At 38.3% G+C, this 16020-nt stretch overlaps 1 protein-coding gene across 2 annotated transcripts; it reads left to right on the forward strand.

The window, feature by feature from the left end:
* Nucleotides 1–8319: 8319 nt before the first annotated feature.
* Nucleotides 8320–15932, forward strand: LOC135302692 (serine protease inhibitor 2.1-like). 2 transcript variants are annotated; one of them, XM_064423491.1, is made up of 6 exons: nt 8320–8999; nt 10045–10093; nt 11718–12380; nt 13249–13519; nt 14160–14307; nt 15089–15932. In XM_064423491.1, exons 3-6 carry the CDS (start codon nt 11735–11737, stop codon nt 15278–15280), a joined length of 1257 nt encoding a protein of 418 aa, XP_064279561.1. In that variant the 5' UTR covers nt 8320–8999; nt 10045–10093; nt 11718–11734; the 3' UTR covers nt 15281–15932. The 2 variants fall into 2 exon arrangements, with proteins under 2 accessions (XP_064279561.1, XP_064279560.1); XM_064423490.1 differs by lacking the exon at nt 10045–10093 and having other exon boundaries at nt 15089–15927.
* Nucleotides 15933–16020: the final 88 nt, after the last annotated feature.

Below are 16020 nucleotides of genomic sequence, written 5' to 3' on the forward strand. Positions count from 1 at the left end.
CTGAACTAACAATAGCATAGTATTCAGGGAGGAAAAAAAGTAGTCAAAAAGCAAGTAACAATAAATTACCCTGATTATTTAGTATGCATGCAAGAGCTCTTAGCTGTCTCAAGAAGAAAAATGTTAAGCTTTCCACACTGATGCAACAGTTAAACTATCTCTGTACCACACTAATAGGAAGTGACAAATGTGGCGTTCAATTTTTTCAAAAAGATGCAGGCAAGCATCTGGAGTGCAGACTAGTTAGATCAACTTCAGGTTTTTTGAAACTGCACAATTTGTAGTGCTAGAAGTAAGTATGACAAAATATCAAATAATAAACATGACTGTCATAGAAACATAGAATCTTCTAGGTTGGGAGATCAAGTCTTAAGATCAACTCTAGACCTTAATCCAAAGTAGTCAAGTTCAACCCTGTCCACATCCACACATACCACCAGGGGTGGTGACTCAATCCCTTCCCTGGGTGGCCTATTCCCATGCTTGACAACCTTTTCCATGAAGAATTATTTCCTAATACTCAGTTTAACCACCCCCTGCCTCACCCCCCACCCCCCAGCACAATTTGAGGCCATATTTCGTCTTCTGTCATTGTAAATTGGGATAAGAAACTGACCCCCACCAACTACACCTTCCTTTCTCCCTTTAGAGAATTGTAGATAGTGACAAGATCCCCTTTCAGCCTTCTTTTCTCCAGGCTAAAAAACCTCAGCTCCCTGAGCCACTCTTCATATGACTGACTATCTGGACCCTTCCCCAGCTCTGTTGCCCTTCTCTGGACATGCTCCAGCCCCTCCATGTCTCTCTTGTCATGATGGGCCCAGAACTCAACACAGGACTTGAGGTGTGGCCTCACCAGTGCTGGGTACAGGGGGCAATCCCTGCCCTGGTCCTGCTGACCACATTACTGCTGACACAGGCCAGGATGGCATTGGCCTTCTTGGCCACCTGGGCACTGCTGGCTCATGTTCAGCTGCTGTCAGATGGCACTCCCAGGTCTTTTCCACCAGGCAGCTTTCCAGCCATTCTGCCACTGGCCTGTAGTATTGCAGGTGGTTGTTTTGGCTGGATGTTTTGGGGGACACTATCAAAGGCTTTACTAAAGTCCAAGTACACAACATTCACAGCTTTTCCTCATTCACTCAGCTGGTCACCCTGTCAGAGAAAGAGATCAGGTCAGCATGAGTAGCACCTGCCTTTCATAAACCTGTGCTGGCTGGGCCTGATCACCCAGTTGTCCTCTGCATGCTGTGTCATGGCACTCACAAGGATCTGCTCCATAACCTTCCCTGGCAATGCGGTCAGGCTGAGTGTCCTGTAATGCCCCAGATCCTCCTTCTGGCCCTTCCTGTAGATGGACACCCATTTGCCAACCTCCATTTGTCTGGGACCTCCCTGGTGAGCCAGAACTGCTGATAAATGATTGAAAGTGGTTTGGTGAGCTCTTCCACCAGCTCTCTCAGTACGCTTGTGTGTGTCTAAGTGGTGCAAGAGGTTGATGGTGATTTTCTTTTGGTTTATGAGGTTTTCATTCTTCCCCCTGTGCCTGTGCCAGCTCGAGCATCTGGGTACCCTCTGAACAATGGGTCTTATTATTAACAACTGAGGCAAAGAAGGCACTGAGAATCTCAGTGTCTTCCTCATCAATTGTGACAATCTTCCTTCTTGCATCCAATAAAGGATGGAGATTCTCTTTAGCCTCTTATTGCTAGTGTTTTTGTAGAAACATTTTATTGTCTTTTACAGCAGTAGCCAGAACCCTTTGCTAAAGAATTCTTTGAAGAGCTGATATGTCCACATATTGTAGTGGTTTTGTTGGTATATGCCACATATTTCTGAAAACTTATAAAATTCCTCAGGGCAGGACCTAAACCAATCACAAACTAGTAGGGAGGGAATACCCTCTGTAAGCAGACTGTTCAGGGCATTTTTATTTCCTCAACAGCAAGACTTCTATCAGCTCAATGGTTCAGTAGGAAATGACTAAAAATCTAAGCCAAATTATATGACTCAGTACTTTAGAAGCATCCACTAAAAAAAACCCCCCCAAAAAAACAAAAAACAACAACAACAAAAAAAGTGGGTTTTTCTGAGAGTTTAAAAAGGCCTTTTTATTACTCTGAATGGTTGAAGTAGGTCAATTTATATATGCAGTTTTGTTCTTTTTGCAACCATTAATTATATTTCTTACAATCAAATTAATGCCTTGCTATTTACCAGTGAACCTTCAAAAATATTCTAACCAGATCTCATATCTCTTTTTTAATATTTCTGGGGTTTGTTCTTTTATTTCTATATCAAATGTATTTAGATATTTTTTTTAAATGGGAACATCTCATTAGTAATTGTTTTTCCCCATCAGATTCAAAGCAAACTTGAATAAAATTTATTTTTTAATGTGAATTAGCTCTCAGTATACCAGTTCTAAACTGTTTTTCCTCAACATCTATTTCCTTAGAGTATGTGATAAATTTGGTTTTTGTTCACAAAAAAAGGCAAATGAGAATAAAACTATGAGTGGCAAAATAATGATAACCTCATTCCTTATGTCCTCTACAACTGATGCAGAGGATTTTCCTTTCTGATTTCAAGAACTGAGTGCAAGATTGAAACTTTCCTGTAAACAATTATTTTCTTTCCAGTCAGAGTTTTCTGTCTTTAAATAATGTTCATATTCCCTTATTTTTATTATCTTCATATAAAATAAATTACCTTTCTCTCCCAAGAGAAATTTCCATACATTGAATTTTTCACAAATTGTGACAAAAAATGTAATCCTCAGCAAATTGTCTAAAATAGTTTTGAGTTTCTTTTCCATTTTATTATTAAGTAATAGAAAAATCATTCACTTCATATTATCTTGTAAAATAAAAATTAGCATGGAACATTTTCATAATTTCTCTTTCAAAATGTTGACAAAGTCAAATATTTGTGTTAAGGTTTCTCTGACTGCTTTCTTACATGGAAACTCTTTCAGACAACTTTCAATAAGTTTTTCTGAGAAAGGATTTTTGAGTGGAGCATTAAGGGCTACAGGAAGAATCTGGATACTTGTGCAATCTAGGAAAGTTTCTCAGGTGTGGGAAAAATGTCGAGCATTTGTGAAGTAGGTTGTAAGTAATAGAAAACTGAAGTTATAGCTTTAGTATAACCCTACTACCATCAGATATAAGTGGGGGTCTCCAGCTCAAAGGATTTAGGGACTCCTTAGCTTTGGCTGACCACTGAATGCTATAGAGCAGAAGTAAAAATAATTACTTTTACACTAAACTGTGAACAGAATTCTGTTTAGAACATGCTGGTAAAAAATATCTTCCTTTGTAGACAGTGAATCCTCTTAGACATAGTCTTGGCTTCCAGGATTCTGTTTCTGGTGAAGAAACACTATTCACTGCACTTCAGAAATTACTTCAGGAAGGATCCCAATAGTTGAGAGATTTCCGGAGATCAGGGAAGACTAAGTGCCATCTCTGCTGTAATATTTGGGTGTTGGGTTTGGAGCTATAGTAATTAAGTGTGTGGAGGCGAATTAGAAAAACAAAGGTGTTTGTTAAGAGATTAATTCAATCATCATTAGTATGAGAGTCGGAGCACTCACAAAGGACAAAGACCGGTTCAAACTGGTTTTCATAATCCCCACCCACCTAAGTTCTACCAAAGGCATTAATTTAAAAACATTGCATCATCAAGAAAAATAAAATACTCTCACTGGCTGATCAATGAACCTAAGAGCAGGACATCATCACCTAGAAGTTTTTGTGACCTGATTAACCTTTTTGCTCTCTACGGCTGAGCCCCATTATTGCTGACCCCAGCCCTAGAAGTGCCATAATGCTGTGCTGCTCTATCCAAAAAGACACCTGTGCATTCTGTGAAAATCAGTCTGGGCTCTCCCAGAGGTTAGTTTCAAGGAAGGGTCTTACTGTGACTCCTTTGGGAATGCCTTCCTCTATAATCTTCAACAGGCTCTATTTGCCATTGCTCTCCAAGAAAATGGAGGAAGCAGGGACAGAGGAATGGTGTGCCAAAATGAGAGTGGTCTGCAAGTGACAGTGTGTGGTGTGATGTGATGTGATGAAAGGCAGGAAAAGAATGTCAGAGGAGATATCAACATGTAGGAGATAACACTAGACAGGGTATTGTCGAATTTGGATTTGGGAAGTTTTGTCACAGTTCCAACAGTTTTGCTGTTAAAAGATTCAAGATGCTTGTGTAATAGTTGTTATGTAGAAAAATGGCTTTGTTTAATTTGTCTGCATATTGATCTAGAGAAGATTTTTAAAAGCTATGTGGTGTTGGTCTAAATGTTCTCCCAGCATGGTTAAAAGCAGTGGCCACAGCAAAATTTAATCTACTCTATATCCATTCAAAATAAAATTGAAACCTGCCTCCCCTCTGCACTTGTTCCCCTGTGCATTCCTGTGTTTGTACCCTCATTTTCAACAAAGTTGTTCTGACAAGGTGTAATAAAAAAGGTAAATTTACTCTGGCTTGCAAGACCACTTTCTGTGTCTTTTTTTTGAGCATTAGCCAAAATCCATATGGTGTGCTTGAACAGCTGAACTTCTGAGTCACAGAATAATGTCATTACTGTTTACTTCAATCCACTTTGACCAACTTTACTTGATCAGCGGTGTGATTAAAGGTAGACATTTGATCCAGTATTACTCAGGAGAACAAAGGAGGTAAAGAAAGCAGTTCAGATGAGATGGTCCCAGATAGCAGGGTCAGTGGACCAAATGGGAAGGTGAAGAAGAACTTTTTAATGAAGGCTTTCAGAATAATGTTAGTTGCTTAAGTCTTGAATTACTCATTGGGATGGTTCTTGTTAAGTATATTTTCATGTTGTATAGACACACATTTATTAAAATTTTAAGTACTATATTGCTGTTGGAAACCCATAATTAATTGATTAATTCCTTTCTTTCTTTAACGCAAGAACATTATTAGGAAAGAAGGACAGACCAGTAGTTACAAAGCACTGGGCTGGGACTTGGGAGTTTCTGCTTCCCTTCCCAGCTCAGTCACAGGTTCACATCACAGAAACTTAGCTTCTTGGCTGCTTACAGCTACGCAGGAAGACTGACCATCCTTCCTCTCTTAGCTTACATGGTCAGAGCAGGAGTTAGGTGCCCTACCACAGGTAAATAATATGATTTTAAAAGCACAGTACTGGATGGGCAATAGATGAAGAGGTTCAGGTGAAACAATCAGTGCTGGCATGATGCTTGGGTCAAACTGAAAGACCAAAAAAAAAATTCAGTGAGCACAATGGTTTTATCCTTCTCTATTTTCCTGTATAAGATTCTTATGCTGTAGCTGCTTGGCAACAGATGTTTGCATTTTCTAGACATAAAGAAAAATATCTGGTAAAAGGATTGGCTTGTGCTGTGTCAGGTGGTGCATACAGGTGCACTACTTGCAATAAAACAGCTTAATCACCCATCCCCATGCTGTAATGTACCTCATAAGTAACACCCCTTGAATATAAGTGCTAAGCTTACTAGGAAAGAAGACACTTTCTGTAAAGTCCATAGGACTTTTCATTGAAGCTTGCAATTGAGGAAACTTTCAAGTTCTGCTTTGAAGCTGTATAAAACTGCATCCTGCAGACCAGAGATTTTCAAATTGTGTATCACTGTTACCAAGGAAGGTGTCATGGAATAAAACTGATAAAAATGATCTTGTCTTTATTAAACTCAATAAAGAACTGAAGTAATGCTCAAGACCTTTGAAAGTAATTTTTTATTGTCACATCATCTAATCTTAGTAAGGAAGTTAAATGTGTCATTTTTATCTTAAAAATGAGAAAACTGAAGCCTATTAGTTTTGGTGATGTTCCCAAGGCCAAAACTGAGCTGCTCAACAGAGATAGCCATCTATCCTGAATTTTCAGTCCAGCAGTTTTCTCATCTGGTGGTCCATCCCTATCTGAAATCATTCCAGGATCCTGAACAGTACTTGGCCAATGAAAGACATTGTCGGAGATCTTTATGGTCAATAAGATTATTTTGACATCTATTTTGGGGGTTAGAAAGAACACAGAACAGAATGTATACTGTTCTTTCACAATATCCCAGATGGAAATCACCCAGATATTAAAATCTTGGTAGCTCTTTCATTACTTATATCAGTGTTACAGTAATACTCAGATCTGAAAAGAAAATCCATGGTAAAGCTGTTACATGTAGAAAGAATGAAAAGTTAGTCTTCTTTTGAAAGATTCTAGGGCCTAAATAAAGGTTTCTAGTGTAAGAGCAATCTGCCTACTCTCCTGCCCCTTTTATAGGAGATTATGGTTCCTGTGTCATACCCACCAACCCGCACACACTAAAGCAGCAAATTCTGGTGTTCAGTTGTTACTGGTGCACCATACTTGTAACACACCTGCCACATTTAGTGTAGAATTTGTGACTGAAATTGGTTTTCCAACTGAAAAATTATGGTGAGTGTTCACTATTGGTCATTGCCATTGGTAATTTTTTTAAATTCTCGTCCCTTTTCTCCACTAAGTTCATATGAATGATACTAATTCAAATGAAAAAAGTTCTGTTAGCAGAACTTATCCCTCCTTGTGCAAATTTTCTACACTATATATAGACTATATTTCATCCTAATTTCACAGTCTCTTTCTAAACTACTGAATTTTTTCTTTCTGACAGGACAGTAGAGGAGATTTTCCAAGACGTATTGAAAGCATGGCATGACCACTATGAACAGATTGGTCCTTTATTATTCATTATATACCTCATCCAGAGTAGAAAAAACATAGTTTACCAGACATGCATAAATCTCCAATCTTAGTCATTTTCCTGCACTCTGAGTGCCTTATCCTTCCCAAAGACTATGATATAATTCAAGGCTATCAGCAAGGAAATGGAGGGAAGGCAGTGTCCAGTTCCTTCCTAATTCCATACTCCATTTCCTTCAAATTGCTGCTTTGTCAATATGCTTGTGGTCTGTATTCTTTACACTAAAATATCTTTGTTTAAGTTACCACATAATAGATTTATAGGTATAACATTTTTTGATATTTTAAGTAACTTGTGTACTTGTGATCCATAATCCCAGAAGAGTTTTATTGTTGCTAAATTGACACAAAAACTCTAATTTTCTTACCTATAGAAACATAAAAAGAACACTGGACAAGTTGAGTGGTTCTCTTGTCATTGAATATACCAGTTAATGGTTAATTAAGAGCTCTTTAAACTTGCTTTGGAATGTTCTATTCAGAACAAAACAGTCTGAAAGATGTTTCAAGGTATTAGCAAATGCATGAAATTAATACATGGCTCTATTTCTTCTAAAGACATCAAAATGTGAGCTGGGGTGTGGTGGTGGTATAGAAACTGACCTACATGAACTATAGAGCAGTAACATGGACTCAGGCAATGTAGACTTTGTCATGGTTTTAATTATTTGAAGGAATAAAACACATTTTGTTATTTCCACGTTCTATACTTTTATTCCTATAAAAAATAAAAGGTAGAGCAAAAGATCTAGTTCATTAGATAAATTATCAGTATGAAGCTGGTTAACATGGTTTCATGACTTAGAGTTGAAACTGTGGTTAGCAGGGAGGTGGGACTGTAATGGCTTGTGGCAGTGCGTGGTGCACCTGGCATGCGTGCGTCTGTCTGCTCATCCTTTTAGTTTCCAGCTGCTGTAGTACCTTATTTCTGCTGCTATAATGAAATGGTAAGGAAATGCCTTGTTAAAGTTTAGCTTAACATTATTAAAAACAAAACAGTAATTACAAGGCATCACAAATGAAAGAGAAAACAAGAGGCTTACAGCCATTTTGTAATACAGTTTGTCCTTGACCACCATGACCTGTTATTCACTTGGGCTTTGATGAGTAAAATAATCTCTGTGTTTGTGATCTTTACAGCCAGAGTTAGAAGGAGCAAGTAAAAAGGGAAGGGGGGAGGAGGAGAGTGGAAGAAATATAGAGGAAAACAAAGAAGGGGAGTGTCCAGACAATGTTAATCTATGTTCTGTCTCCATGTTTATCTATGTTTGTAACAACAAAATTACACATGTGAATAAACAAGTACAAAGAAAGAGTCAGCACAAATGGGGAAATGTATATTATGTCACCGCTCAATCATGGTCTTTATTGTTAACTGGAAAAATTCAGTCATCCTGATCTGTCAGCATTTCAGTCCTATTGGAAAAAGGTAATAGAAACAAACAGCACTTGTTTTCATTTGAACAATTTAAAAGTGTGTGAGAGGGCAAGGAGAATGAGAAGTGGGTGAGCACACGCAGTGCGCCAACATGTGGGAGTAAACAGCCTGCTTCTTGAATTCCCAACACTTGTACTCCTGCCCAAGGCAGGAACTGAGATGCACACAGAACTGAGAAAGATGAAGAGACCACATCAGCCAGGGTGGGACATCTACCATGGAAATGTGTCTGTCACATACCCCCTCAGTGGTATTAAGCTACAGAGTGAGAAGGTACAGGCAATTACTTTATCATCCATATCCAGGCTGAGGATCATGCAGAAGGTTTGTCTCTGGGTAGATTTTGGAAGAGCACCGACCTGATGTGATAAGTGGCTGTCAGCTCCATGTGTGCTTCATCACAACACAGAAGGTCTGACTTCTGGCACTGAGAGTTAGTCCCTGTTTCAAGTGATTCCAGGAACAACCTGCTGGTTTCCAGTAGGGTCCTAATCAAACATTTGCACTTAAGCTCCTCCGCATGGCCAGAGGCAACAGAGAGAATGTCACAGAGGCAACAGAGAAGATGTCACAGCTGCTATGGAAATGGCTGAAGATTGTCAGCTTCTTTGGCTGAATAACAGAGATGATCCTTGTGAACCCTATTTCATCAATATTTGCTTTGTTTCCTCCTTTATTTTGGTTGGCTCTAATTTTTATCGGGTCTGTGTAATGTTTAACGTCTCTAATTAAGCAGAAGATGATGAAGCAGTATAAGTAGAAGTGTGCAAAACAGCATGGTCAGCTGAATGCAACGGGGCTTCTGATTTTGTAAGTACTACACACACATTTTTGTTTTTAGAGAGCTGAAGATGATGCTTTCTGCAGCCAGTGGAATTTTAATATTAGGTTAATTTCATTTTTCTGTTTGTGATTTGGTTCTGTGTGGATGTTGCAATGAAATATTAACCAAGCAGATGTGCAAGGGATCAGTGGGACTTGCTCTTCTGGGGGAATTTGCTTAGACTGAAATCAAACTAAAAACCCCTTTGAAGTCATGGTGACTTATTAAGTACTCGTTAAAAGAGAATACTGATGTAATCACCTTTCAGGATGGAAACAGCCTTCACAGTGACTCAAAATTAGTATAATCCCACTAGTGACTGAACAACCAGCCCAATTTAAAAACTCTTCTGGTGACTTAATTTATAAAGCAACAATTGAATTGCTAAGGCCAGGCTCTCTAATTAGGACTGGGGTGAGTGTAGGGGTAGGTGGAAGGCCACAATTTATATTTAATTGCCCCTCTTCCTCCCATAGGCAAACTAATATGTGGAAGAGAATTATTTACTGAATTTCTAATTTGCATAAAAAGTACTTCCAGATTTAACAAAGCCTTTAGAATTTCTTCAGCTTTGAAATGTTAACAAAAATATTGATGTCAGAAATTTTCTAATCTCAAAATATTGAAATTAACATGGTTTTCGTCTCATAAATTAATAGTATGTGAGGAAAACTTGATGACAATATTCAGTGTTTTCCAGCTTTTGATAGAAGTACTTCTGTTAGATTTCTGTAGAAAGCTATGATACCAGGAGAAGTTTTTTAACTGATCTGTTACAGCAGAAGTTAAACACATGCCTAATATAAGTTTCCTGCAGAAAAAAACCCACAAACCATACTCTCTGTGTCAGAAATTCTCTAAAATTTATGCTAAGCTCTGCACAGACACAGGAAGTAAAATTATTTTTTTTTCTTTCTCACTTAAGTGTCTAATATCTCAAATAATGAGAGAAAAACAGACTATGACATGTTTAACAGTAAATACTTTTGAAATACCTTTCATACTATATTATTTCTTCTTTTTTTTCCACAGTACATACAGGTTTACTGGATTTCGCCCTTTTTTTCACTATGAAAAAGAGGTAGAGTTATGCTTAAAAGTTATCTGCAAATAGTTTTATCATATTTCCATCTAGGGCTGTACTCCATCTTTTTTTTTTAAGGAAATTCAAGTTTATTGTTACCATTTGTTACTGTGGGTCTCTGCAGTGGGCCCTAGCTGATCTCAGGCAGACTCACTACACCCAGATCCTAGCAAATATGAGAACACACAGCTACCTATATGTTTTCTATGAAAAAAAAGAAAGACCATCAATACAAAATAAAACAACTGCTTAATCACCAAGAGTCCTTGAACTTGGGCTGCCATCAGAAACTCTAAATCGTTATATAGTAAATATAGTCATCTTTCACAGCTAGGAGTGATGAATGTAGGACCAAGAGAACTTTACCACAGACATGGGAAAATACATTCCTGAAAGAAAAGGATATAAATTGACTGTATTGGCTAGAAACCAGAAGAGGACCCAAGACAGTAGAAAAGTTCTAGAAATGTTTTCACACTGAATACATGAGGACAAAAAGCTTATTTTCATCAATAGCTTGTTACAATTCTGAGGAGGGTTTACATGAGATGCCTCCCCAGAACTGCAGGGAACAGAATTCAGTACACCAGAGATTTGGTCCAGCTCGTGGAGAGCAGGTGGTTCATGTGAAGTATATCATGTCAGCTTTAGGAGAACAAGCATAATGACGAAACTTGTTATCTCCAAGAGAATTAATCTGTGTCCTTTGATGTCCAAATGGGATGAGTATTTCTCTCCCTCTTTGATCTAGGTCCTTCCCACATCCCATGCAGGTTAACCCATGCTGAGAGGCACACCACCATTTACGAAATTACAAACACTCGCTGCAGCTCCCCCAAAAGGAGGATTCCTTCATTCCAAACATGCACCTCATTATCTGATGCAAACCTGCTGCTTGCCATATGTCATTGTGTGCCCACCTCTCTCTGTGCACTGCTGTCATGGCACAGGTTGCTCCAGGCTTTTGCTTTGAAGTTCATGTAGCTGACCTTCTTCCATCACTTATCAGTTTTGGCCAGTAACTGGTCATGTGAGTAAGTAACCATGAAGTAAACAGGAGTGTGAATTTAACGAGCACAGAATAGTCCATGACAGCTCTCTGTCCATGTGCTGCTGCCCTGAGGAAAGTGAGGGAATTTACTCAGTCCCAGTGACTAGTGAGCTGCCTCACATTTCCTTACATATATCAAATTGCTTTTGGGCAGATTCTGTGGAGTATTTTATGTCTCTGGAATCCACACCCTGTCTTACCTTACAATAACTTGTTTGTTTAGATGCACCCTATAGAAGACAATGTTATGGGACGATAATGTCATTGTTAACAAAGATTATTATGGACTGTAGCTTGATGTTTTCATTGCCAATGGAAAAAAGTGTTGTTCTTTCAGAGCAGTTACCATGGAGTATTATGATTTTCTTATCCCTGACATTTTAGTCTATAACTTATTAGAATTTGTTAAATAAATTTGACATTGTGCCCATGAGAACTTTAAGCTTGCTACGTACATAGATATTTACAGTTGAACTATGCAACATTTATGCTAACAAACTATTCATTATTTCTTACTACCAAGTACATCATTACCATCTGCTCATTTAATGACTGTTTATTTTGTGACAGAATAATTTGAAAAGAAGATGAAGTGTCTCCTGTGCCTGTGTTTACTCCTTGCTGTTCTTTGTGCTGTAACCCATTGCTGCCCTGAAGACATTTGCCATGAAGTCAACAATACCAATCTGCAGGATGGAAGAGAAAATTTATTAACATATAGCTGTGACAAGAAAGGCTCTAACTATGCAGATTTTGTATTTAGGTTTTACAAGCAGGCTTCATTAAAAGAAGCTGATAAAAACGTGTTCTTTTCTCCTGTGAGCATTTCAACTGCCTTTGCCATGCTGGCTGTTGGTGCTAAATCAACCACTCTGTCTCAGATTTTTGAAGGACTGGGCTTTGATGACCTGACTGAGACTCGCATAAATGATGTACATGAAAGTTTTCACAAAGTTTTGTCAGTACTGAACTGTGCTGATGTTAATATCACATTAAATATAGGGAATGCCCTTTTTACAGCTACTGGGTATGAACCACAGGAGTCATTTTCACAAAATACTAAAAAATTTTATAATGCAGATTTTTTCTCCAGTGATTTTCATAAACCAGAAGAAGCTACAAAGCAAATCAATAAATATGTAGAGGAGAAAACCAAGGGGAAAATTCCTGAATTAGTTGATCATCTTGATCCAAGTACTGTACTGGTTCTTGTTAACTATATTTACTTTAAAGGTAAGATACTTAACATAATATTTCAATAGATAGTTTTGATACAAAATAAAAATTTTAGGGAACTTCTGATAATTTATTTATCAGTGACAATTTAGAAAAGAGCTAAACTGTGCAGGACCTTTCAAGTAAAGATTATATCTGGCCAAAAGCAGAGTATCTGATTGTTGAGAAATACTGATTTCTTGGTTTTGACTCAATTTGCTTGAAAGCTGTGGACAGAAAAGTCCTACCCTAGTGGATGCCTCATAGACAAGGTTCCACATAGTCTCACTGATTGAGGCCATAATGACTAAAGATGTGTCCAAGATCTCTATGCTGACTGTACACACCAGTCAGACTTGGTGGACTGACATCCTTGCACAGGGACCCCAGTTTTATGGTAGAACTACTACATGCTCTGCATGAAAATCTGGGACATAGCATCTTGGGGGCCTGTGCTACTGGAGCCTTGCTCAAATGTTAGGACTTTTTAATTGCAGAATTCTATACCAGGCCGAGTGCAGTCAGCTTGCATAGGGTACAGCTAACAAAAAAGATATAAGAAGGTCCTGGGATGAATGCTTAAGTGATTGCTTTTAATGGCATGAAAGGCATTAGGTAGGCTTACAGTCAAAGAAGGACTCTCAACTGGTCATCAGTCTCTGGTTGTTCTTCAGCAAGATATGACGTGTGCACACAAAAGATGATGTGCTTACTGCACAGCTAGAATGTTTTATTGTGTGTTATGGAGGAGGTTGAAGTGGTTTAGTGAGCCTCTTCTCCCATCAATACACCTCCAGTGTCCTACATTAAAGCTCGTCTAATTTAGATAAGCCATTCTTCATGATCTTCACATTTGAGTGCAACAACATCTCTTTTTCCCCATTAGCTGCCTGGGAAAAGTCTTTCGATCCTTTGCATACATATGAGGATGATTTTTTTGTGAACCCAAATGCATCTGTTAGAGTCAACATGATGCAGCGTGATGGTATCTCAACCTTTTACTATGACCACGATCTCTCCTGTGTGGTGGTAGAACTGCCTTACCAGGGCACTGCAAGAGCATTGCTTATTCTGCCTGATGATGGAAAGATGAAGCAAGTGGAAGATGCTCTTTCCAAGGAAACAGTTTGTAAATGGGATAGCAAACTTGTGACCAGGTAACTCTAAGTATATGGTTGAGCACACATCACTCATTTCAAGGGAAAATGCCAATTTCGGATCACTTCCTACTGGACATAATGTCCTGATTTCATAAAGGGACGTTTTAAGCAATTCCCCAAATGAGTCAAAGCAGAGTACAATCACTAAGAAACTGCAGGCTCTGTGACCTGACAGATGGGGTCACAGCATTGTAACAGCTGCCTCAAAACTTGCTTGGCTACTTTTTGACTCCTTACCTCTTCTTTCATGGTGTTAACATAATTGATTTCATTCACCATGCCTTAGATTTTATCCTCCTTTTCCCTTACTTTAGGCTTTCCACTGTCCATCAGACCACTGTCTGCATAGCCTCTAACCCTTTAGCCAAAAATACTCTACTAGCTGCTCATGTGGCAATGGGATGAAAGAGCAACAATGAACAAATTTGGTTATTTTCCCAAAATCAAATGGACAATACAAATACTAGAAGATGGTGCATCTCTCAGGAAGCCAAAATTGCTCAAGGAATACAAAGACTACCATCAAACAAATTTGCAATCAAAAGAATGCTTTCAAGTGTTGCCGAGTTGCGTACACCCTGTTGGCTCTGAAGAGGCTGCAAGGGCTCACTGCTCTTTTGTTTTCTTTGATCAACAGGAGATTAAAACTGCAGTTACCAAAGTTTTCTATTAGTGGGTCTTACGATGTTAAAACCCTGTTTGAGCAAATGGGTATTACTGAAGTGTTCTCAGCTAATGCTGATCTGTCTGGAATTAGTGGCAACCACAATCTCCAGGTTTCACAAGTAAGTAGTCAGAGCTGGTAATGGGATGGTAGTTGGTTGTTTTGATCAGTTGTGTTTGGGATTTTTAAAGACTTTACAATGACGTGTAGGGGCTAGCTCAGTAACTGTGCTTTTTTACAGAAAGAATCTGCCAGCTCATTTTTTTATTACATTAATGTTCTAATTAAAAAGCTGGATATTAAATACATAGAGGAATTGGACAATATTTTAAATAACTTATTTGCTCTGGAATATAATAGTTTAAATGAAGTTGTGTCATTTGTAAATTACAAATGAGGAGTTCATTATGATATTTGCGTTGATTAACACCTCAATTTTTAACATTCCCAAAGTTTTCAGGAAATCTCTAGTTTGCAATTGCAGAATTTGACCATGTCAGTTTGAGCTATGATTTAGTGCTAAAGATGCCAAACACTGCCCCGTATTAGCATTTAAAAAACAGTTTTTAGCTAACCTTGAAATAAGAGAAATTGTTGCTAGTAGAAGTCCAAACCATCTAAGAAAATACACTAGCTTGTACATGGGGTATTTTTATCCCACTCTACTCAGCACTGCTGAGAATGCATTTCAGTGTGTCCACCCTAATTTTTGGCCCTCCTTGCTCAGTCCTGGCATATAAAATACTCCTCTTTCAAACTGTTGGGGATTTATAATACAATAAAATTTCATCTACTGGATTTATTACTCCTTTCTTCTCCTAAATGCTCCATAAGAAGATAATTTATTTTACTCCTGCTTCCTGTCCCGTATATAAACCAGTGTTTTCTCCCATTCTGTGCAGGCAGTTCACAAGGCCTTGCTGGAAGTTGATGAGGCTGGAACTGAAGCTGCAGGAGCCACTGCCATAATCTTTACCAGACTTTCCTATACTCCTACCGTCAAATTCAACAGGCCTTTCCTTATTTTGATCTCTGACAAACAAACTGGCACCACACTTTTCATGGGGAAAATTGTTGATCCTACTAAGGAGTAATCGCTGGGTTATTCGGCACACTGATCTTGGCTACGGGTTATAATGGTTACAGCGTTTGCAGTTTTGGCTAGGTAGTGCTGCTAACTAGTCTCTGATTGCGGATATTCAGAAGTAAATGAGAAATTTTCTTATCAAATTAATTAAAAAAAAATTGTAAAAAATCACCATAAACTGACACTTTTAAAATATAACATTTTCCCCAGTTGAATAATTGTATTGGGTTTGCATGGCAAGGTTTTGGTAGTGGGGGCCTGTGTGGTCCCTATAGGAGTGGCTTCAATAAGAAACTGCCAGAAGCTTCCCTCATATCAGACAGTCAATGCCAGCCCACTCCAAGATGGATCTGCTGCTGCTGAAGGCTGAGCCAATCAGGAATGATAGTAACACCTCTGTGGTAACATATTTGAGAAGGGAATAAAGTTTATCCTCAATGAATCTGTTCTTTTTCACATGTTACAGCTCTTTGCCTAGGACATCTTAAGAAATCATTGACAAAAAAAGAAAGAGAATAATCCCTAAAACAATGGAGTTATTCTGATGTAGTTCTTATTGCAAGTGCCTCTTTGCACTCCACAAGGTTGGCAAAAAACTTTAAGAGACAGTAACATTAGGCATAGCATAAACTGTTAAAGAATTGTCTGTGAAAAAACATCATTCATGAATAATTGATCAACTGTGGATGATCAGTAAAATATATCATGTAATTTAAATATAACACTTAAGGAATTACTCCAGTCTCT

The sequence above is a fragment of the Passer domesticus genome, chromosome 6 (assembly GCF_036417665.1).
Source record: "Passer domesticus isolate bPasDom1 chromosome 6, bPasDom1.hap1, whole genome shotgun sequence".
In the NCBI taxonomy this organism is placed as follows: Eukaryota; Metazoa; Chordata; class Aves; order Passeriformes; family Passeridae; genus Passer; species Passer domesticus.

Excerpts from the sequence above, each read along its gene's own strand:
- LOC135302692 (XM_064423491.1), top strand. The coding sequence starts at position 11,735 with ATGAAGTGTCTCCTGTGCCTGTGTTTACTCCTTGCTGTTCTTTGTGCT. Across the intron at positions 12,381-13,248 it reads TAACTATATTTACTTTAAAG|CTGCCTGGGAAAAGTCTTTC; the intron begins GTAAGATACTTA and ends TTTCCCCATTAG. Across the intron at positions 14,308-15,088 it reads ACAATCTCCAGGTTTCACAA|GCAGTTCACAAGGCCTTGCT; the intron begins GTAAGTAGTCAG and ends CATTCTGTGCAG.